We start from the raw sequence: 23,260 nt of genomic DNA, 5'->3' as shown, positions 1-23,260 counted from the left end.
ACAGCAATTTTATGGGTCCTTCACACTGCTAGAGTGGGAAGAAAAGCCAGGGATTTTGTCATGGGAGGAAACTCCTACTGCAAACCTGAGATGCTCCATAAACAGCTGGATTGTTTCTGTCTTTAGTGTTTATTTTCCTTCAGTGTAGGAAAAGTCCCATATCTCAACTGACAGGGCACTGCAGAGCAGTCCCACACCGTGGTGGTTGGTGATCCCTTGCAGTAAGAGCAGAGCAGGAGCAGGGATGTCCCTGGTGTTGTACTCTTCACTCCAGCATCACCCGCAGGATCAGACTGTCCTGTGCCTTGGTTTTGGATAGGGGTATCCCTTCTCTGTACTGCACATTACAGTCTTGATTCCAATATTTCTCTCTACTGTCTCCCCTTCCAGCCAGTGCAAATGCAATGATAGTCACGAATTGGCCTAAAGCTGACCTTGGGTTACCTAACCCTGCTAGAGCACTGGGACAAGCTGTGTGTGTTGGTATGGGTGGGTGTGATAGAGAGGAAGATGACTGCATAAGCCAAATAGCTGCAGATGCATTCAGGACCTCACTGTCATTTTAACTGCAATAGGTTTCATGGGAATCACTGGTAGTGGGTACGCTGTCACAGCTCACAAACAGCACAAAATTCTGTGGTTTGGTTTTAAACAAACGAGCAAATGAAGAAAGGTGACGTGAAATCATCCCATGTAGGCATTGCCTTGCCTTGTGTCTCCTTGGGAGGGGTGGTGAGGTGCAAAGGCAGAGGCTGTGCCTCTGCACTCCGGCTCTGCCCTGCAGCCTGCAGGATTTCCCAGCTCCAGAGCTAAGCCACGATGCCGGTGCCCAGCATCGTCCCTGAGCCCCCTGCTGCTCCCAGCTGCTTTCTTCTGTTTGTGCTTTTGAGCCTGTATCTTACCCTCCTATTGCATAGGACTTGCACTCTGGCATCCCCGTCTGTGTCCCCTCCAACGTGCCCACCAGCCCTTCCCTTCCTGCCACTGCAGCTCAGAAAGGGGAGACCTTTCATCCCCTCCTCTCCTCTGTCCTGAGCTGCCTCTGGCCTCCACCAAGACTTTCCCCTCCATCTCCTTGGAGGAGGGGAGGCCCCCAAGGACCTGTGCTGGCAGAGCTGCCCCGACTGGGAGCAGAGAGGTGCACATCACTCTCACTCTGCTGGGATCAGCACAGGAGCTCACGTGGAGCTGGAGGTGAGGAACCACGAGCCGGCAGCTGCTGGTCCAAACAGTGGCCACAGAGGGAAATCTTGGCACAGGTGCTGTGTTTTGCCAACACAATGCCTACATGGGAGCCTGCGTGGCTGGTGGAGCAGAATACGCTGCCTTTCCTGTGCTGGCAATGAGCTTTGCCCACTACATCCAAGTGTAAAATGTCTGAGCACAGAAGCAGTCTTTGCTGTTGGTGAAATGCCTCCTGATATGTCAGGAAGGTGTTTCTTCAATCCAAGTAGGTGCTCTAATGGTGGAAAGGGGACAGACTCAGTTTCAGCCATGCAGGCAGGACAAAGAGCCGTCTCCAGCAGCCTGCTGCAGCTCTTTAGCTCTGCTCAGGGTTGCAGGGACAAAAAGCCTCTGGAGGTTTCAGTCAGGCACTGCTGTCAGGCACCACGGCACCCACACAACCCTGTATGCTGTGTAGGAATTAAGCGAAGCTTACAGAGTTTCATCCGGCACCTAGGAGCCCAGGGCTGAGTTATTTCATGGCGAAATTAGAATTTCCCAGCAAACTTCTGCTGGAGTCACATGAAAAATGTGGCAATCTCTCCTTGCATTTTTTTTAAGAAAGACCTCCTATGGATGGGATTAAATGCTTGTGAGTATCTCCCAAAGCACCACAAATCAAACGGCCATGAAAAGAGTCCCTGCCGAATGCATTGCGCTTTGAATAAAAGCCATAGCTGGGGAGAGAAGCATCTAGATTTGGAAATTGGGGCAGACATGCTTGAGTAGTGCCTGCTCGTTCTCTGGATGGTGTTAGCTGGGGGTTTTAACTTCCGATGTCCATGACTGATGAAAGAATTAAAAGGTGACTTAAAAAAAGCATATTTTAATGTGTTTTCTGTTAGGAGCCTCCACCTGTAGATAGAGTTGCCCAGAGAAAACCTGTGATGGACAACAGATGAAAACAGCCTGATGTCCATCCCTTAATGTACATCTTTATTTCCCTTATTTTCCATCCCTCCCCTTCTGGAGCTGGGGCATTTGCGTTCTGCAACCAGGTTCTTTTCTGAAGCATCTTTTTCTTCCTCTTCCTTGTAGAAGACATCAAGACAAGCCCATGCATTTGGAAAGTCCCCTCCAAATCCTTGGCGCAGGGCAGGATTATATAAAGTAATAATTCATGATTTCCTCTCAGCTCCCAGGTTCCTTCCCGAGTTGTTGAAGCTTTATGTAGAGCGATGCTTTCCTCTAAAATGAACAGCAAGCTCGCTTCATTCTCAGAGGCTGCTTTGCTGCCTGCCAAGGCACAATTAGGGAGGGTGTTGGGCAGGCATTTCTGTCATTCTGCAGGCACACGTGCCTTTGCAGTGAGGGTGTCTGACAGGTATGGAGACAAATCAGGACAGCCGTCTCCCTGCCTCAGTGAGGTGATGGCCTTGGTGAGAAGCAGGAGATGCAGCTGCAAGGTGCAAGTGGGGAGATGGGATTTTCCTGGGAGGAGAGCCGTGGGAAGGGGTTGGGTACGTGAGTGGCACCAGGGATGCTGCTTGGGCTTTGGCATCAGCATCGCTCCCAGAAGTTCTGCTGCTCTTAGTTTGCTTTTTATTTATTGTCTTGGGGTGTCTTCACAATGCAAGATGTGCCAACCAGCAGCCGTGGTTTGGGAAGGTCAGGTCAGCATAGCTCATCTCTCCTGGTATGTCCATCATGCACGCTTGTCAGCGTGGCAAACGGGCCTGCCTAGCTGTGGCCATGCTATTTCCAGTGCCTGTGGTAACACGAGTGCGTGCCACGTGGCTAGCGTCAGCACTGCTTTGCTGAGATGGTTTTGCTGTGAGCAGCTCCGGAGGATGTGCGGAGAGGCTCATAGCTGCACATTGCCTCAAGGAAAGTCAGACCTCCTGCAGGGAGGTGGGAGCCCAGGAGGACCGGGACCTGGGCAGGACCCTGGCTGTATTAGGGGTGTAAACCTATCCATGGTCCAGACCCGGACTGGAGTTGTCCCACTGTGCAAGGTGCCCTCAGAGCAACGTGGAGATACCCCCAGTCTCCAGTGTCCATCGCTGTCCCTGAAAAGCAGTCTGGGTTATATTGCCACTGGGTAGAGATTGTGCTGTTACTGAAACATCTGTGATTCGGTAGTGCCAAAATGTTGGTTCAGGCTTTGTACCTAATTCCTCAAGACCTCAATCCTCTCTGAAGCACAAAAGCTTTTATGTGAGGGACTTGTTGAGTTGCAGGAGGAAATACAGCATGAAAATATCACCCTGTTCCACAGTGACAAACATCTACAATGCAGGACCCAGATTAGAAATCAAGAACGCCGAGATCTGCGCTCTGCTGCAGTGACGCATCTCACATCCTCGTGCCTCACGTTTGCCTGTAAAATGGAGCCTGCCTGGTGTGCAGTGCCTGGAAGGACAGTGTCTCTGCAAGTGGTGTCCGGGAGTTTGGAGAGAAGATGCTTCACAATTGCCAGATATTGTAATTTCTTGGCTTCCGCAGCAGGAATCTGAACCTCAGCCTGGTCCAGTTTCACTTAACAATTAAACCCTTTTGTTTCTTTGCCGGAGCTTACCCAGAGTACTGTGAGGTTGTCTGTGAGACAACTGCCACTAGGACATTACGCTTCACCACAAAGAAGGTGTAAGACTGGGGCTAGATCACCAAAGGATAAGGCTCAACCCTTGCCTAGTAGAAGTAGAAAGCCATTCTGTGTTATTAGTCTTGAGTCAGCCTGTCTAATCTAAAAATGACTGCATCCCCCACAAAAGCTTCCTGTTTTCATTAACCCTAAGCACGTGTTAAATTTCCTTCCTTCAGCTGATGACAAAAAAGGTTGTGTTTGCAGAGAACTTTCTTCCTTCCCCCCTGCTTCTTGCATGATTCATTCAGGGATGCCGCATTCCTCTGTCCAGTCATACAAGAAGCCAGGCTAAGGAGGCAATTGCATAATGAACATCAATGCAAATCGGGCCAGAGAAGTCGGAGGATGCTAATGGCTGCTTTTCTGTACACATGCTAATTATAGCATCAGCAAAGCCAGGTCCAAGCTATGGCTTTGCCTGAGGAAATCCCCAGTGATTTTAGCCAGGAGTCCCAATTACCGTTTGTTACAAGTAAATGACTAATAGAAACTAGACCTGCTAGGTTGTCTTCTGCTTTTCTGGAGGATTCCTCAGCTATAGTGTTAACATAGGATGGGTATATTGTGCTCAGAAGCCACCCAAAAGTTCTTCGTGCTGTGTTTGCCCTGTGCAGAGTGATGGGGTGCCCACCGTTTCCCTGGACAGAAGAGTCTGGGACACCCCAGAGGCACACCATTTGCTATGCCTCTGTCCCCTCTGTGTTACCCCTTTGCTCACAGTTATTCTGTTTGGATCTTTCCTCCTGAGCTCTCTGTTCAAGGAGGGCAGCAGAGGCATGCCAGGGCCCTGCCTGCACTGCTTGTCCTGTGCCTGTGCCGTGCTGTGCCTCGCCTCTCACCGCAGGCATCCTCATCCCCATCCACAGCTCCTACAAAGGATGGTGATGCAAATAACAAGTACTTTGTTGTTAATAATAGAGACAATTTAGAGATGAGCTGCTGAGTGATTAAAGAGCTGGCTGGACTGGTTTTTGAGAGGAGAATAATAGAGCGGAATATACGTGTGCATCTCACCCGCTCCAGCTTATATCTTCCTTACATGGAAGTTGTTAACATTTGACTTCCAGTAATTTATGAAAAGCTCAGTTACAGTTTCCACACAGACTCCCTCAGGATGGATTTCCATACTACAGAAACCACTCTTTCATTGCACATCACAGGTTCTTTATTGGCCATTTTATCACACTGTTGGAAACTTGTGTGATCCTGGACACTGCTCTGTCCTCTTGCCATCGCAGTGAGCCCTTGCATCACAGGGTCAAATGTGGAGGAATCAGACAACGTTACATAGCTGCTGGTCACTCTCAATAAGAAGTTGGAGGCCTTCAGATTTCAATGCCATCATAACTATGCAACTAGTTTAAAATATAATAAACTTGAAAGCCCTTCCATATCAGACCATCAGAGGGCTGTAGATGAGCTGCTTGAACCCCTCGTAAATACCAGGGCTGTCATTCCTGCAGATGGACCATCCATTTTTAAATGGGGTTTCAGGTTACAGCTGGGCTTCACAGCACAGCCCGCGATTGCTGCAGGGTCATGATGCTGCGAGGTAAGATTTGGCCCTTCCTAAAATGCAGGGAAATTACAGTAAATAAATCGCTGAAATGAGAACCCCGTGTCCCTTTAACATTCTGCCCCTGCCATTTCTGCATGTTCCTGGAAAGGTTTTGCTGGGCTTTTCCTCTCCTTTGGTTAACTTCTGCAAGGGTTGTCTCACTTCCAGCTCCCTTTCCGGGGGCCAGGAGGACAGGTCTCGCCGTTGTGTTGTGTGCAACTGAGATTTGCCCTGGAAAGGATGGCTTAGGCGATCCCAGCCTCCCTGGCTGAAAACTCAGCTGAAGACAGAAGTAGCTGCTGCTGAAGGATGGCAAGGGCAGGGGCACTGGAGGAAGGGGTGCATCCATCAAGTGCAGCAGGTCACCATGACTGAAACCATGAGATCATCAAGCCGAGCTCCACCTTGCAGGGAAGTCTTTTTATATCTCTGCGGCAGATGCCAACCAGTTGCTTACTCACTGAAGAAGGTGCTTGCCAGAGAGCGAAGCAGAAAAGCCCCCGAGGGCTGCTGTGGTGCAATCAGCAACTCAAAGCCGGGCTCTGGGAAAACAGGCCTTCTTGCTGTGGTTGTATTTACCCAGGTGCGATGCCCACTCCACCCATGGATTCCTAGCCGTTGCCTTCATGCTGTTTGTGCTGCGGAGCTGGGTCTCTGCCTGCTGCAGGGCTGTGTTGTGTCTGCCTGCGATACCATCAGCTGTGTGCAGCTTCTTGGTGAGCCACTGCTCAGGTGGCTGTCGCTTTGCTTTTATGAAGGAAACCAAGGCGTAGTGTGAACTGGGCCATGGTGAGGCTGAGCATTTTCTGCACAGGTTGAGCCCTGTAAACCCTGGGAGCATTTATCAGCCCTGGCACAAACCTCTGTGCTCCACCCTTTGATGTGGGTGAGCAGGATAAGGGAAAAAGAATCGGACTTACTCTCATCAAGTAACATCTACTCATCTATGAGTGAATGATTACCCAAGGCAATTTTGAAAATGGGACTTAAGCTCCAGAGCTGCTTTTGAAAAAGTTACTGGAGGTCGGTTGCACAAGGTAGAAATAAAGGATTGCCAGGGTTCCATCTCTTTCCCTGCCCATACAGTTATGTATTTCTAATATGGTTGTCACCAGTTGAATGGGATGATAGAGCCGTGGGACTTCCCAAGAGCAGTGTCCTCCAAACACCAATGATATAACCATGATTGCAGATAATTGCCACTTAGACTCTCCTTCAAGTTGTTTGTGTGACTCCAGCATACGCAGGGTGAAATGAAAGTGTTTGCTCTTAGGTTACTCGTGTGAGGTGAAAAATAGGTTTGTTCTTTATTAGATTAAGTACTCTGAGGATGGGATGGGAAGGAGTGCCAATAGATGCTGTACACTGAAGCTGTGCATATGGGCAGTTCAGAAATAGCCTGCGGGGAGAATGTCTGAGGGACGTAACATGCTGCTCAGTCTTTGAGATAAGACTTTCTGCTTGTTCTTAGGCGGGAGACAGCATTGTGCAGGGACCCACCTGCCTCAGGTATGGTTTCAGTGCTGTGCTCTGCAGTTCTGCACAGCTCTGCCGCATTCAGCATCCTTTTCTGATGCCTGACTGTTCCCAGGCTGGACGAGAGCAGGCCCCTTGCATTGCTGCTCAGGAGTCTTCAGCCTTTCTTTAGCTTTAGGAAACAGAGGTGAGAAACTGCTGTTGTGGAGAAAACGGGCTGAGAGTCCCCAGCATGCGCAAGATATGCTTTATGCTGTGCCCCATGTGGGTTAGGGATGTGCACAGGGAGGATGCCAGCCAAGAGAGGGTTAATGCCACCTCCACCTTCCCCGGAGCCACCTGCGTCCTGCGGGACAGTCACTGTGCAGCATGGCTATGGGTGACGGGGATGGCCGTGCTGTTTGTACTGCTTTTGTGTTACTTACGTACTCTGTTAGTCAGAGTCGCTGCTGCCACTGGAGGGGAAGGACTCGCCGTCTCCAGATGGTTTCTTTGTGCTGAATCACTTACACTTACATAACTGCCTTTCCTCAAGCGTTAGCAAACTGTACAGGCCCCCAAAGTCTGCCTTAAGAAGACTTCAAACACCTGTGGCTTTTCTTTCTTCTCCCTCTTTTGTTTGCTTTTGCCTGTTCTCTTTGCCTGTTCCCTTCTGAGCTGTTAAAGTTCATGCCAGTGACAAGTTTTCGAGCTGCCATCAACTATCCCAAGGGGCACCAGCATATCTCTTACTTCCCAGTGCAGCAGCAATACCTTGCCAGGTCAAATGTTGTCAAAATTTAAGGCTCTAAAAAAGAAACCCTGACCTTTACGAGGCCTGTAACCCCTCCAGAGAAGAGAGAGCGCTTCCTGCCCTGCTGCAGCATTAACATTTTACCAGTTTCTCTTTCTTCTTTGATTCCCATTCATCAGAGAAGCTTCCCTTTCACCCTGTGCATCTGCCACAGCCTGGCTAAAAGGCAGCCTGAGCCCCTGAACAAACCTGATCTGTCCTGGGCAGCCCCTGAAATATTTCCACATCTCTCCATGCAGTCCCCCTCCAGCAGGACGGGAGCAGAACCGACAGTGGGGACTTCTTCCTCCTTCCTTCCCAAGTGGTGATGCTTAAAAATACATCACTAGAGTCATATTTAGGAACAGCTGCTTTTGAGCTGTCCCATGGCCTGGATCCTCTCGCCAAAGACAAATTTGTGTAACATAATGGAGTGATTTGGAATCGCAAGAAGTGAGTTTCTCCCGTAATCACCTCTCGCGGGCAGCTGCTCCCCTGTCCCTTGTCCTCTTTGCCGCATCCCAATCCCAAAAAGTCAAGCAGGTGGATAATACGCAGTTTTGGAGAATAAGTTCTTCTAAGGGAAACGAAGGGATTTATTTGAATAAAGAATTTTATTTGTGGGTGAAATGGCATCTGCTATGTCTCTGAGTCTAAACTCATATCCTCATTACCTCATTAGTCATGTTAGTCATAAACTAGCATTAGTGTTAGCTCACACATTCATCAGGGGATGTCAGAGCTACGCAGAGAGTTAGTTGAAGATTGGAGATTTGGAAACCAGACTTATATCACTAGTGGCTCTGGCTTTCTAAGCAACCTTGGTCAGATCCTAACCCCTTATCTGCTGGGTGGGAGAGATAATGCTTCTTTCCCAACCGCTTTGAGATTAGCAGATGAAATGCACCATTTTGAAAACAAGGGAAATACTTTTGTGTTGATGTAAACAGACAAATGCCTTCCCTTCCTCCTTCCTCGCGGCTGTTGGTGGGACCACGTTCCAACACCAGCCGCTGGCCACACACCACGGCATTGGGGTCTGCAGGCAGGAGCACCTTCTTCCTTCTCGGGGAGGGCTACAAGAGCTATATCCTCTGTCTGGCCTCGCTTCAGACCCTTTTGGCATCACATGGGGTCAGCACCTGATGCACGTCACACTCTGGCTTTAATCGAGGAAGGAGAACAGCGGTGCGGAGGCGGGCTGAGCGGCAGGAGCACTGGAGGTGGACAGACACGAACCACCCGTGTCCTTCCCCAGCGAGGCTCCGTCAGGCTCCGCTCCTTCCCAGCAGGAAAGGAAACCCCAGCAGCCATCAGCTCCCCGTCTATGGAGTGGGCATACGGGGAGTGGGCTGGACGCTTAGCAGGGCACGGCAATTAGCAAGTGTGGTGGAAGTGTCTCCTTCAGCCTTCCTGCACTCTGCCTAGCCCCTGGGGCTAGCGTAGGGTTCGTAGGCTGCCTGAGGATAAGAGACTTGCTTGTAAACCATTTCCCACATCTGAGGCCGTTCCACTCATGCCCTTGGGATCAGAGATCATCCGCACTGGAGCCTTGCATGGGAACGGCGCCTGCGAGAGAGACAGCCGCAGAGCTGCCCGTGAGAGACGGAGGAAGGACGTTCTCTGCGTCTCGCACTCTCTTGCTGCCTCTTCCCCCAGGAAGAGTCTCCAGGGACCCACAGCTGCATCACAAAAGCTCACAGCAAAGCACAAATGGGGATGTTAAGTCTCTGTGTTTCTGAGGGGGGAGATGTTAATGCCCAATTTCACCTGGCCTGAATTCCACCTGTGTCCCCGTCCCTCGTTCAAGGCTGACAGCCATCCTGGAAATGCCCTGTTCAAGGAGGCAGAATTTAGGTTAGAACAATCTGGGTATCTGTGACCATCAGTTATGGGTGTATGCATGTAGGAAATGCACCAAATTTCTCTAAAAAGAGAGATTCTGTGCTCTGACCAGCCACGGGACAGCTGGTTTGGATGTTTGCCAATGAATCGCAAGCAGAGATCTGGACCTTCTTCCCCATTCCCTTATCTCCAGCTAGCTCGCTGGTTGTGGATTGGGTCTCAGTCTGGCTCAGTCACTCTTTACTAGCAATGACATACCAGGCATGGAAAAAGCTCACTCTTCCCACTTTATTCAGTAAAAAGGAAGCCTTTTACAGTGAAAAGGAGCAGATTTGCTTCTGCTTGTTATCTGTTGGATCTTTGCACGAATAGAGCATGGAGGTAGCCTTGAGGGACACTGTGATGGCTTTGTGGTGGCTTCTGTTAAACCACCTGGCCGTGACACCTTTACTCCTAATTCCATGTGTTTGCTCTTTCAAATCAGACATTTAAGAATGATCTAGCACTGGAGCATTGTGGTGGCTGCTGCCAAGTCATGGAGTCCCTCAACAGAGCTGAGAAGGATCCTTTTGTGTAAGTGCCTCCCCATGTCACAAGGCAGTATGGAGAGGATATCCCTGCTTTTTCTGGTAGAAAACAAAACCCTGGCTGAATGCTTGGTGCATTACCAGAGAGCTGCCCCGTGACACTATTGGACTTTCTAAAAAAATTATTTTGCATTTTCCCCTGACCCCAGGTTATTTTGCATAAAACAATAAACAGACCACCCAAAATCCATTTACAAGGTTTCCCAGAAATCCTTGGAGCATTTGAAGCAGTTGGAGGAAATCAGAGTTCAGACCTGAATTCCACAAGCGATGACGCTAAATCTGGAGAAAGTTTTTCATTGCTTGAAGCCAAATGTCCACAAATGTTTCTTAAAACATTTTTAGTGTGAAGCCCCTCCAGGCATTCAGAGGCAAGCAGTGAATGACCTGCTGATATGCCACTTCTGTCATGTTTGTCAGATCCCTGGCCCTTTCTCATCCAGGGGACCATCATTTGCTATTCTTATATATGGATTTGCATCTAAAAGCAAGGCAGGGAAGGCACCTGGGCTTAATCTGTGTCATAATGGCCCTTGAATTTGGTTCTTTCCATGGTGGTCCACCTCTGTCTCCTTGGGCTGGCAGCCTGTCACTTCAAATTCTCCTGGGCCAGAAGGAAACCAGCAGAGCCTTGAGGAGCAACTTGACCCTAAGTGGGATCCCACCTCATCAAACCTGAGAAACAGCCCTGCTGTGCTCTCTCATCAGAGCATCAGCTTTCTTCAGCTTAGCAGCTTCCATCAAAGGTTGGTTCATTTGATTGTTTATTTGCAAGTAGCCTACACAGCAACAAATCACAGTGTAGCAGGAAAATGGAGAACTTCTGAATTAACGGGGAAAAACACAGTTGTAAATGAGTCAGTGGTGGGTGTCTACTTGAGCTGGTAGTGCTCACGTCACCCATACCTTGCCACTCAAATGCCAGTGACACTTAACTGAAGGGTCCTCGCTGTTGTGATTAGTTTCAACAATCTCGCAAGTAGCAAAGACTCCCTCCACCGCACACAGGGAGGAAAATCATTATTTGTGAAAAAACATAAAACTGCAGAAAAGCATTACACAAGGCTCCCAGCTCTCCGACAGTCAAGAGCTCCTGCTGGGGGATTGCAGGATTTTACAGTTTGATTTAATAGTTTCAAAGAGAATTGTTGCTCTGTTGGGAGCCACCTTCAATCTGTTCAATGACTAAAAAAAAGCAAAGCAAACAATGTCCTTCCCACTTCCCCAAAATTCAAAAAAAGAAACAAACAACCCCCTCAGAAAAGCTGGGGCAAGCAAATGAGAGAGAAATGAGATAACACAGCTTTTAAAAGCCTGTTGCTTTGCAGCTGTTCACATTCTGGCTACTTTCCAGTGTTACTTTGATGATCCTCTGCCAGGAAAAAAAGAAGTCCTTCAAACCTAGAATTTGATGAGGACATTATTTCTCAGCAAAGTAAATGAAGATCCAGGTTTGGGATTTAGTGATGGGACTGCCATCCATTTAAGAGGTGGTGATCTTCACCAAGACCCTGGCAGATTCGAGTGATGTCCTGGTGGTGGGAGGTCTGTGTTCTTCAACTGGTAATAAAGGACAGAGGACTTAGGTCTTCAGGGAAGTTTGATACCACAACCAACAAGTGGAGATGTGAAGTTAAATTGGTGCCTGGCTAGTGGGGAGCAAGCTGGACATGTGCTAAGAACTGATACTAACTGGGAAGTAGCGTCAAAGTTTGGCTTTGTTGCCTTGGCTGCTGGATCCCTGTCCAATAGGAGAGCTCATGGGGAAGGAGTGTAAAATAAGCACAGACTGGTGCAAGGGAGAATGACAGGGAAGAAATACTACCCCTGAGCTGATGGATGCATTATAAAGTGTTCAGAGGCACTGCCAGGCATTCCTGAGGCTGTGACTTGTACCTAGGAGTCATGGATGAACTCTCTGGAGTAAAGATGCTGTGTCAGAGCCCTGCCACAAAACAAGTAGCACCACCACGTGTCACCCAGAACATCACCTCATACAGTCAAGTACGGAGATGCCCTCAAGCACAGGTTTGGGTTACAGCAAACTAAAAGGACTGAGATGTAATTTTTTCCTTTCTTAAGTAACTATGGTCATAAAGTAGCCTAATTCTGGGATTGGTACGCTCTGGTGTTCCTTGTGCCCTTATGTTACACCTTAGCTTCTCATCGTGCCTTGACTGGTTCTTCTTTTACCTTGGTCTGTAAAGAAACAACTGATGGTTCATTTCATGTTGTTGTACCCTAGGATTCTTTTTACACCCTGCACTTTTAACATATGCTGTTTAAAGGTTACAGGAAGAATTGTTGGCAAATGGTAGATGACAGGTTGTTGCAACATGATAAAATAGCAAGAGTTTCCAATGAGAGATTGAAGAGGCAGGAGAGGAAAGAGGGGAGAATTTGTAGACAATCTGTGCCAATCTTTACTAGGTTGGAAGACCCCCATTTAGATGCAGAGACTGTGCGATGCAAGGCTGACAGACTGTCTTGTTTGCCTGGAGTGCAGGAAGGCTATAGAGTGAAACCCTGTTTTGCTCTGCCCTCACTTCACCCTGAATCCAGCTGATGCTTAGGGGAAGAGCTGCTCAGCTGCCTTAGGAATAGCTACATTAGTCTGAGGCTCATCTAGGAGCCCATTTCTCTGGACGACTAGCTCCGATGCAGATTTCCACAGTGTACATGTCTCAAATTAAGTGAAGCAAATCTTCTAAGATTTGCAAAACAATTTAGCAAACCACTAAGACAATCTACTGCCAATCTACAGCTGAGGGCGAGGGAGGGAATTTTTTCCCTCTTCATCCTTTCCTTGAGCCCTTGGGAAATGTCCCTTGAGGGGCATTTCAAAGTCCCACTGTGACTATTTGGGCAATAGCTGATTCCCATTGATTGAAAAGGGCATTTTTACTTTCTCATCAGATCTTCACCCTGCGGAATGGCTGCCCTTGAGCCTGGGATGTATTATGACTAATGACCAAAAGTGAGTTCATCATTAGTCTTCCACCTCTTCTAGGGCTGTACTGAAACAAAATAAGGGAATGTAAATTAGTAATATCCAGGTGGCTACATAGTTAGCAAGATGGATGCATGTGGCCTGTCTCCACACATCTCTTGCTTTGTGGGATGTGGGTGGTCCATCCCTTTTATCGTGTTTGTCTGCTGAGCAAATTCAAGCTTCCCACAGGTGAACAGGCATGGTCAAGAAGAGAGGCTGCAAGGTTTCTTCAGCCAACTTCTGTTTTGAATATTATATTTTGACTTGTGAACCCTGAGGAATTCAGATCTCAGGGCAGAGGAAATGTTGGAAGAGGTCAGGCAAGCTGTACTCCCTCTGAGTTACTTGGAGCAGCAAATAGCATGCGTTCCAGGACAACATCTGATTTTCTGCTTTTACGAGGCAGATGTTTAGGATAAGTGATCTGCTGTTTATTTTAATTGCCATCTTCCAAACCTCCTTCCTACGTGCGCGCACACATTCGGAGACCATAAAGAAGGATTCTTCAGATTATGCTGTTATTTGGGTAGCTAGCCCTGTCTTCTGTCAGTGCCTGGACAAGGCTGTGTGCTGCAAACCCAGTTCCCCATGCACATCAGTTTTACAGTGGTGTAAATCAATTAGGTCTAATTCCTTTCTCAATAACACTAGCGTAAATCTGAAATCGCTCCACTGACGTCAGCACCGTAACGGCAGTGTAAAGGACAGTTAGACTCCCTTAACTTCAGAACATCACTGCTGATTTACACCAGAACAAGAGCAAAAGTAGTTGGGCTCAGCGTGTCCTAGCACTGTGTTACTGAACAGCAGGCCAGGGTTTGCTCTGGGATACAGTGGTGACGATGGAGAGCAACTCCATGGATTTCTCTGGCATTAAGTTGACGGAAATGAGTTGTACCTTCACCACAGTTTGGGTCTCAAAGAGCTCCATGTGGTAGGTTATTAATGGAAAGGAAGGATAAACCAATGCTTGTGTGTACAGTGATTAGTCCCATTGCCTGTCACTATTCCAGGAGAGTCATATAGGGATGAATCTGACCATTTGGGTTGTGTTGTGATAATGATGATGATGATGATGATGATGATGGAGAGCAAGGCAGTGGTACTCTCATACCCTGAGGAACACCAGGCAGGGGTCCATGGAGGAACTGGTGGTCCTAGCTGAAGACAGAGGGGCACGTGGAGGAATTGCCCTTGTAACTGATGCTGAGCTAGTCTGGAGGAGTGGGAATGCTGGCTGCACTTTTCTCTGCTGAGAGGACACAAGCAGTTGTTGTAGGCATTCTGTGCTGGCAGCATTCAGGGTGTTAATCCTTACTCACTTGTTTCTCTAGATTTTCCCACCTTGTCTCTAAAGGGCTAGAAGTGAAAGCCTGGCTGCAAAAGGGGTGCTGGCCCCTCTCTCTGCTCTGCTGTGGCTTCAGCCTCCAGACTGTGGATTTAAGCAGAAGGAGATGAGAAGTGGGTATTTCCTCTTGAAGCTGTAGGGTTTCCCAAACGATCTTGCTGTTTAAAGAGACTATGGCAAGGAGGGCCTGGATTTCTGGTGGCTGCTCTTTAGGAAGTTAGAGAGCCCAGTGATTGCCTCAGAGTCCATCAGCCTTGCTCCATTAAAGCCAGTGTAGACAAGCTGATTGACACTCCTCTTCTGTTGGCGTCTGGCCAATCTCTTAATTGTTCCTAAGTGACTTTCTTTTTTAATAGCACACGTTTGCTCTGAGTGGCTCGGTTTGCAGACAGTGAAATGCAGCCATGTGTGGCATAATTGCTTTAAAGCCAGTGAGTTGAAACGGGGTCCCTGTGAACCACCAGGTAGCCTGGAGGTGCCACGGAGAAAAACGGGGCCATGGGTGTCCCAGGGAACTAAGCCCTCACCTTCTTTCTTTTTTAAAAAAAGCTGAGGCCATGCTTTACCTATCTCTCAGCCTCCCCCATGCTGGCAGAGGTGGGAGGCAGCAGGAGAACCTCAGAAACCAGAGGAGAACTGCAGTCCTTCCTTTTCCACTCCTTATCCAAGGGTCCAGCCACAACTATCATTGACAGGAGCAATAAAACCGTTCTCCATGTTCCCAGCCCCAAAGTACTCCAGCTGGGTGTACAAAATGGTTCCCACATCCAAGCTGTACAGCCATGGGGACGGATGGCTGCTCCAAGCCCCAGACATGGGTTTTGGCAGCCCAGGCTGAACCTGTGACCCACAGCAGCTTGGAGGTACCTCGCTCACACTCATCACCTCCTCCACATGCTCAGCTGGAAGGTGGCCCCGTGGAGATGAAATGAGAGCTAAGGGAGCATGGTCCCAAGTTTTCCCACCCGTTGTGTTCTCACTAGTGATGAATAACTCAGTTGGTGCGTTCGCTGGCAGGGAGAAGCAGCGTTTACCAGTCATGAAACAAAACTGTGATTATTGCCATAGAAACTGGAGCTTGAATGTGAAGCTCATCCAATGGGGCAGCAGGACGAGGACATTGGACTGCTGTCTTCTATCAAAACTCATGTGTGTGGCTTCAATTTGGAATACCAGAAAGTCACTATTATAATAACCATGTCATAAAATATCCAGATATCAAGAAACATTGACTTCTTTGGGGTTCTTAGGAAGAACTAAGTCAGGATCTCGGGGACTGACCTGTGAGGGATGAGGGTGGTTAGCACCACTGCAAAGAGCAAAGCTCTTTCCAATTAGGAAAGAAGGCAATCAAATCACAGTGGCTGAGGGATGCAGAGTCAGAAACATACCCTTGCTCTGCTTCATGGCTCTCTTTCCTGAATGCATACATGCAATTTGTTTAAAGAATTCCCTCCTCCTTCCCATTTGAACTCTCTCTAGTGGCTTTGCTCTAGGAGCTTACAGCACGGTTCAAGTTTCCTTGTAAGCTTACAAGCTCCATCTATAGGATAGCCGAAGAAGAGCCCTTTGGCTTCAAGCTGATGAAAAAGGGCAGAGAAGCTTCACTCAGAGATTCCAGTTTTGTTCTGGAAAAACTCCAGCATGCTTAGCATACCGCATTGCAGAAAGTCACTGATTTCATTGTCGTTACTTCATATTTGGGTATAGTTTTCTTCCCTGTTTAAACTGTCAGTCCTCAGTCCCATGCTGCATGACCGTGGGGCTCTTGCCTGTGGAAACTGCTGGAGTTATGGAGCTGCTATTATTCCACATGGGAAATCTCAGGGATTTTCTAAAGAGCTCCTGATCTACAAGATTTCTGGGCTACAGTTGTGGTGCCTTTAGGTTCTGATAGCCCACACTGCCCCATGTAGAAAACTAAACAGTAGTGATTAACATGTCCGAATCATCTAAATCCAGCTGATTTAGCAAATCAGTTTCTCCTTAGCTTGGTGTTTAATAATTGCCAGCCCCAGCCCACACTTCACTGCAGAAGTAATTGCAGTCCACAGGGCTTTTTTTTTTAGGAGGAGGAAACACAAAAGGTGAAAGACTTTTCTTCCTTCTTTTGTGCAAAGTAGAATCCTTCTTGGCAATAAGGTGTGGTACAGACTTGGGCTGTGTGTGTTTCCAAAGGAAGGAGAGAAGGAAGGAAAGGAAAGAGGGAGAGAGGGAGGAAGGAAGGAAGGAAGGAAGGAAGGAAGGGAGGGAGGGAGGGAGGGAGGGAGGGAGGGAGGGAGAGTGGAGGGATAGACACACTTTGCAGGGCAGATGGAGTGTGAGTAGTGTTTTTAAAGAGATGCTGGCAACTGACACTGTTGCAAATCATCTCTCTCATGTTGGAACTTCATCTTTGATTTGCACAAGAAATACAACTTCATTTTGGATACCCACAATTCTTCTGAGAGGCATTGTGTTCCCAAAGAACAGATACGGCTTTTTCCTATCTGCAGATCCATTCTGGTTTTAAATGCTGCTTTCTCCCCACACATGCGCAGACCATAATCTTTGACATGTACTTCTTAAAATATCACTTTCAAATAAATAGAAGCACAATCATATCCAGTACTTGTTCCTTTCTCTATCTCGAGATTAATTTCCCATTTTTCCATCTAACATGTCTGTCATTTGAGTATCTCCACAATCAAGAAAAAGCCCTGTTTCTTCCCTTTTGTAGATTCACAGACATTAAAACCAGAAGAAAATGTCTTCTCATCTCCTGGGCAGCGGACCTGAGTGTATATGTAGAGATGAATCTGTTTATTCAGATTATTTCATGCAAAGAAGCTTTCCTTTTTTGTAGCTATTGCTACTAAAGCGCCCAGGTGCAACCCCTGCCAAATGGCTTGGTCAACCATCTCACGCAGCTCAGGAGTGCAACAGCACTGTAGAAACATTACTGCAAACCATGGGGGCTGAAGCTACCCACCTCAAGGAGGTGCAGCATCAGCACACGGTGGCAGTTATGGGCAGGGAAGAGCCAGAGCCCAGCTCTGCCCACCCGGCGTGGAGAGAGTGGGCTGCTCCTGGTGCTCATTCATCCACTGATGCCTTCGAGGGGGTGTTCAACAGCAGCTGGGGAGGGTGCCTGAAGGCTAAAATAGAGCCAGTGGACACAGTGTACACCAGGCAGGACCAATGAGTCCTGGGGAAGTGTAATCTCTCTCCTGGCTCCAGTGTCTGAATCCCCCCTCTACCCCAACCTCTACCGTGCTAAACTGATGCTTTTTTTTTTTTCTTACTCTGTCCCACAGAGATCCCTGGGTGTCCAGGAATGGTTGAGAGCTGAATGGGCTGACCTCTCTTCCTCACCATCCTGAGCTCATGAGGGCTCTGAAGAGATTGAGTGGGAACATGGCATTGCTTCTCTGAGCCTGGGGATGCTGTGGGAAGTGATTGCCTTGGCAAACGTCTTCATCCCAACCCGTAGCCCATCATGTATTGCATGAAGGAGAAGCTGATGAAGCATAACCAGAGGACCAGGAAAGGCTCTACTAGCACTTCAAGCATTGGAGGACACAGGTGGGGGACCGGCACAAAGAGAGGCACTTTGCAGGAGTCACTGCATAGGAAACTGGCTTCGGAAAGAAGCTACAGGAGCCCTGTGAACTGAAGGAGGTGAACATCCAAACCACCACAAAAGGTGCTGAGGGGTTTCCCTGGCACAGCATCCTTGGAAAGCACTTTCAAAAGAGAAGTGGGTATCAGGACCATGTGGCCGTCTCCAGTGGCTGGTCTGGAAGAGGCACAGCAAGGTCACTGCCCTACGGTGGGGTCAGGAGACCGGCAGGACGTGGCCACAGCTGCCTGTCCACCTGCTGGCCGGGGCTCCAGATGAAACAGGAATCTGACCAAGACTGAGAGAGAAGGAGTGTGGAAGATTGCTTTGATTTATTCTGTGCTTGTTTCTCCTTCCGGTGTCTTCTCTGTCTACCTCTTTTTCTCTCTAGGCCTATGGGTACTGCGTGTGGGGCACAGACCCTCACAAACAAGAAGTATTAGTACAGGGCAAACCCTGCCCAGTCCACGGCTGTGCTGCCCAGTGCAGTGCTGTTGCTAGACGGGGCTGACCTTGCACAGTGCAGATGTAAATGTGGCCTTCGTTTGCTCCTTATGCCAACAAATCTGCAGCTGCAACGCCTGGACTTCAGATGGCAGAAAGGCTTGAGCCTGGCAATTCTTTTACTTGCAAGCAGTCACATGCTAGCTCAACGAGCCACACTCGGGAGCTGAGTTTTAACACCCGAGCCCCAAAACATTATAGAGCGTCCGTTCCTCTCCTGTAGCTGTGGAAATGAGCATGCTGGCAGGCTGCACGCTCAGCTCCTGCATCATGGATTTTAAAAATCTCATTCAGCAGAGAAAGAGACAGAGATGGAGGGAGTGACGGAGGCTTAGACAGGAAATTGTAGGAAAAACTCATTCAAAACTAGAGGAAAATGTGCACCTTTTAATTGCAGGTGGTGTCCCAGCTGCAGACTGTCGTGCCCAGCTGGGGGGCTGCAGCTCTCTGTTCACCGAGCTGCTCCCGGAGGCCTGGGCGAAACGTGCCGGTACCGAACTGTGCCGGGAGCCCCTTCTCAGACCTTCTCTCTCGGGCTTCCAGCTACAAAATCCTTCCCTCATGTGCAATTGTATTTATTTATTTATTTTCTTGCTGCTTGATGCAAAGCTGCTAACAGAGCACCCTCCCCACAAACATCCGCAGCCGAGAGAGGACGGAGAGAGGGAGCGGGTGCTGTGTCTGCACGATGGGAGCGGGTGAAGGGGCAGGTGAATGCCGTGAGCGGCCCCGATCTGGGCATGCACATGGGGTGTGCCTATGAGGCAGGAAGAAAAGGCTGCCGTTAAACCAGAAATACTTTCCCTGGGGTGAGCATGCAATTTTGATCTTTTGAGAATTAAGAACAGACTGGGCAAACCCTTGTTGGGAAGGGCAGCAGGACAGCTGTAGGCTGCATAAGCTCTGCTGAGCCCCTCTAGACAGATTTTTCCCTGTGCAGCTGTGCTTGCCCAGGGTATGTATCTCTCTGCAAGTGGCTTGCCCAGACCCTGTCCTGCCAGCGCTCTCAGCTGCAATGAAGCAGACTTACTACGCGTACATCCTGGCTTTCGACACGCGCAGGGGGCCGTACACCCAGCCAGGGCAGGTTTCCACCAGCGTGCTCACAGAGGTTTAATACCTGGCAGTCTGTTCTGCTCAGTCCAGGAGAGATAACCATGTACAGACCTATTTAACACAGCCAGTTTGAGACCGGCAGACGCGAGCCTCTCTAGACAATGCTGTAGCTGCGCTGTAAAGGTTCATGCTCAGCCTTGACTGTTCCTACCCATTTTGCTAAAAAACCTGGCACACCACCAGCATCCGCTCATGGTCAGGTATCCCATTTTATGGAAAGCCTGTGTGTTCCAGTGCAGAGGGGAACCGTTCAGAGAACGGCTCTCCTGTGCCCTGCTGCTGTCCCACAGCTCCCACACTCAGGAGGGATCCGGGGCACCCAGGCATCTCTTGGCAGGGCTCCTAGCTGCTCCAGGGGAGCTTGGCTTCTCCCATACCCTTCCCTCTGAGATGCCCCACCAAGGCTTTGTCCAAACCTGTGTGGCTGCTGAATGGAAATATTTCCCAAGCAAAACCTGTTCCTCAGAAGATTCCTGGCTGGCTGTAGTCACTTATTATGTACTGGAAACAGTGCCCTTGGGATTAGTTTTCAGGTTAGAGACACGCATGGGATCATTGTAGTTCTTTTTCTCACAAATCCTCTCATGTGCAAGAGCAGGTTGCAGTAAGTGAAATGGATACACTTGCTCTGATAATTTGCCAGCATGGCCCAAAAGCAGTGACCTGCTTACTGCTGATTGCTTCCTTGCAGAGTTGTAAGAGTTGGAGATAGAAGAGATGTATTACAAATCCATCTGCCTATGACCCTTCAGGCTTGTTCCATGTATTAGATTTACCAGTGGTGTGCTAGGTCTATTTTTAAATGCCCTGACACCAGGGTTATTGTGCTGTCCTTTGGGAGATTGCTCTGTAGTCCAAGTCAGGAGCTGCTATTAGTATTCCACCTGCATTTCCTCCTGAAAACTTCATTCCATTATTCCTAGTGATGTTCTTCAAATACCTGCTGCTCATTACGTCCTGGTCAGGCTCTACCACTTGACCTGTGCTCCTCTTCCCTCCTCCAAGAACCTCTCTGGCTCCCTGATCACTGCCGTTCCCCGTCCTTCCCGTAGTTCAGCACAGAATGAGCCTGTTTGTTAATTCAGCCGTGCAGAGTTTGTCAGGGATCCGTACCCAACAGCGGAGTAGCCAGGACCTCTGGCAATGCCTGCTCTCCCCGGTGGCTGTGGAGCTGCTCTCCCCCTCATTGCAAAGCACATGGGGTACAGGAAAGGGGCAGACACAGACATTTGTCTGAAAGCGGACCAGCGTTGGCAGTGAGCACTCATACCCTGCGGGGAGCGAACGCCTGCTAGGGACATTACACAACAAAGTCTCCATCTCAGCAAAGCCCTAGCTGAGCAACCGAGGTGGGTGATGCTCCAGTATTGCCTGTGCAGCCATAGCGGGGACTGGTGGGGGGCAGAGGTCTGTACTGTGGCAGGGAGCTGTGGTCTGTCCTGCCTGGAAATCGTATCCGTGAGCCAGAGCCGCAGCTCCGCATGGAGGGAGCCCTGTGCCCCACGAGCAGCAGAGGGGCTCAGCAGGCTCAGCACACGTGGAGCGCTTGCTTGGGGAGTCTTTGTGTACAGCACTCGGCTGGAGCACCATTGTGGTTGTAAGAGCTCTGTTCTTCTCACCGAACAAATTGTTCCTACAAATAAAGAATGAAAAGTCCTCCTCTTCCCACTCTTCTTTTTTTATGCTATTCATCAAGTGGTGCCAGAGCAAGGGACTGCACCTGGATGGTGGGAGCAGAAAGTTGCTGTGCTCTTGTGGATGCCAGCTCATGGGGACGTGCTGGGGCTACCTGGGGGAGAGGTCGAATGCAGGCAGAATAGCCAGGGGAAATCAAAACATGTCAGAGCAGGTTGCAAGGCCTCTCCACGAAGCTTCTTGATGCAGATGGGTAATGGGTTGCAATATCTCCAGGCTCTGTGGGAATGGGGCTGTGGGACAAGGCTAGAGCGGAGCTGAGCAACAGCAAGGCAGTCTCTGTAGGTACCAATCCTGCACGTCCTGTGGAGCAGAGCAGGAGGAGGACAGGTCAAAGAAACCAAGGAGGAGAAAAAGAGACAGATGAAAGAGGGTGCTGACCCTCCCAAGAGTTTCACAGGATGACAACAGAGGAATCTGGAGTCTCCTATGTGGCAGCGCGTGGTCTCGAGGGCTGGTTCTTTGCCCAAACTTGAGATCAGAAGCTCCTTAATTCCTCCTCTCAGTCCCCAGCTGTTCTCCCTGGTGACTTGGGGCAGGGTGGCAGTGACAACGTTACAGCTTTTCAGAAGCAATTGTCAGGGGAAGAATTTGGTCCCCAAACAACGAAAGAATCAAAATGACACATTTCCAACAGAATTCATGATTAGACAATTAATCATCCCAATTTAAAACATTGGAGGGCCTGGAGTGCCCTAATACATAAAGATGTTCAAGGCAGTGGTTGTGCTCCGCGTCTGTCAGCAGCCTGTTCTCTGGCTGCCAGTGAGCACAGGGCTTTCGGCAGCATCCATGCTGCAGGTCCTCACAGCCTGGGGACCGGTCCTCTGGTGGGACCTGCATGCAGAGATATCAGGGGAATTTGATATCTCTTTTACCAGGGAATAGAGACAGCCTTGAACTGCTGCATAACTGTATGCAGGCCTCCACAGTGCCACACCTCCACTTTTTAGTGTGACCATGTACCACAAAAACTCAGCATCACTCATCTCCACTTTCTAAGGACATTTCCAAAGTCATTTATAGCTCAGACACTTATGTGCCAGCTACACGCAGACCCAAGTACCTACCCATCCACATTAAAGAGGCTTGTCTAACCTTTGCAGGCCTCCAGCAAGCTAACAGGTTGGATTTTCTCCATCTCCCAGACTTTGTATCTGGATTTACTGAGCTCTGGGGTCAGCCCTGGGTTTTGGAACTGGATAAATTGTGAGCCTTATTTGCCAAGAGCACACAAAACTTCACTGCCTCCAGACATCCCAGGATGTGTCCAAGTATCTTTCTAAAGTTCCTAAAGCTTTAAAGCAATCCGGAGAAAAGAGCTGTGAGATTATTGCAGCACATAACTGCAATAAACCTTTTCTTCATCCTTTCATGGTTAGAGGTATGAACATGAATTATGGCAACATAACCGCTTGAGAGCAGCATGTAAAATTGCTTTCTCAGATGGCTGGTAAAGAACCTTGTTAAGCTAAGATGTCAGCGCTCGCAAATGCTGCTGTCTGAATGGGGCTATTTTACGAGTCATTTTAATCCTTCCAGGAATCAGACAACTCCTTTCCACCTGCACCAAGCAGCAGATTCACTCTTTGCTCCTTTTTTTCTGACCTGTTTGTTCATTTGAGGCTCTGGCACCATCCCCTCTTGCAGCAGATGAGATGCCTCATAACTTGCAGATGTAAACAGGTTAATAAAAAACTCCACATCTGGCTAGCTATCATGCTACCTGGCAAATAGCAGAGGCTACAGAGAAGTCAGGGGCTTTTCATGCGCAGCCAGCAGCAAAACAGGAGGAAAGAAATGTTCACTTGCTCCAGCTGCAACTTTGAGGGTCATTTTGTTAGCTGCCACGTAAGCAGGGCTCCCAGTCCCCAGCAACCCTTGTAGGACACCTTCCTGCAGTGCCCTGTTGCTTCTGGGCACAGATTTTCCTGCAGAATGGAGGAGGAGTGGAG

General features: G+C 48.9%; 1 protein-coding gene across 2 annotated transcripts in view; it reads left to right on the top strand.

The window, feature by feature from the left end:
* ADRB2 (adrenoceptor beta 2) overlaps positions 1–23,260 on the top strand; it is a 51,632-nt gene that overhangs the window by 16,542 nt on the left and 11,830 nt on the right. Inside the window, exon 2 of one of the 2 annotated variants that reach the window (XM_049829980.1) lies at positions 17,686–21,237. The exons of the other annotated variant lie outside the window; for it this stretch is intronic. Within the exon in view, the coding sequence (XP_049685937.1) occupies positions 17,686–17,720 (35 nt within the window). The 3' untranslated portion in view covers positions 17,721–21,237. Of the gene's footprint in view, positions 1–17,685; positions 21,238–23,260 lie in introns of those variants that run through there. 2 annotated transcript variants of the gene reach the window in all.

This window comes from Accipiter gentilis, chromosome 26, assembly GCF_929443795.1.
Source record: "Accipiter gentilis chromosome 26, bAccGen1.1, whole genome shotgun sequence".
Classification (NCBI taxonomy): Eukaryota; Metazoa; Chordata; class Aves; order Accipitriformes; family Accipitridae; genus Astur; species Astur gentilis.
Note: the sequence above shows the minus strand (reverse complement) of the source record. Positions and strands in the feature narration are given on the sequence as shown.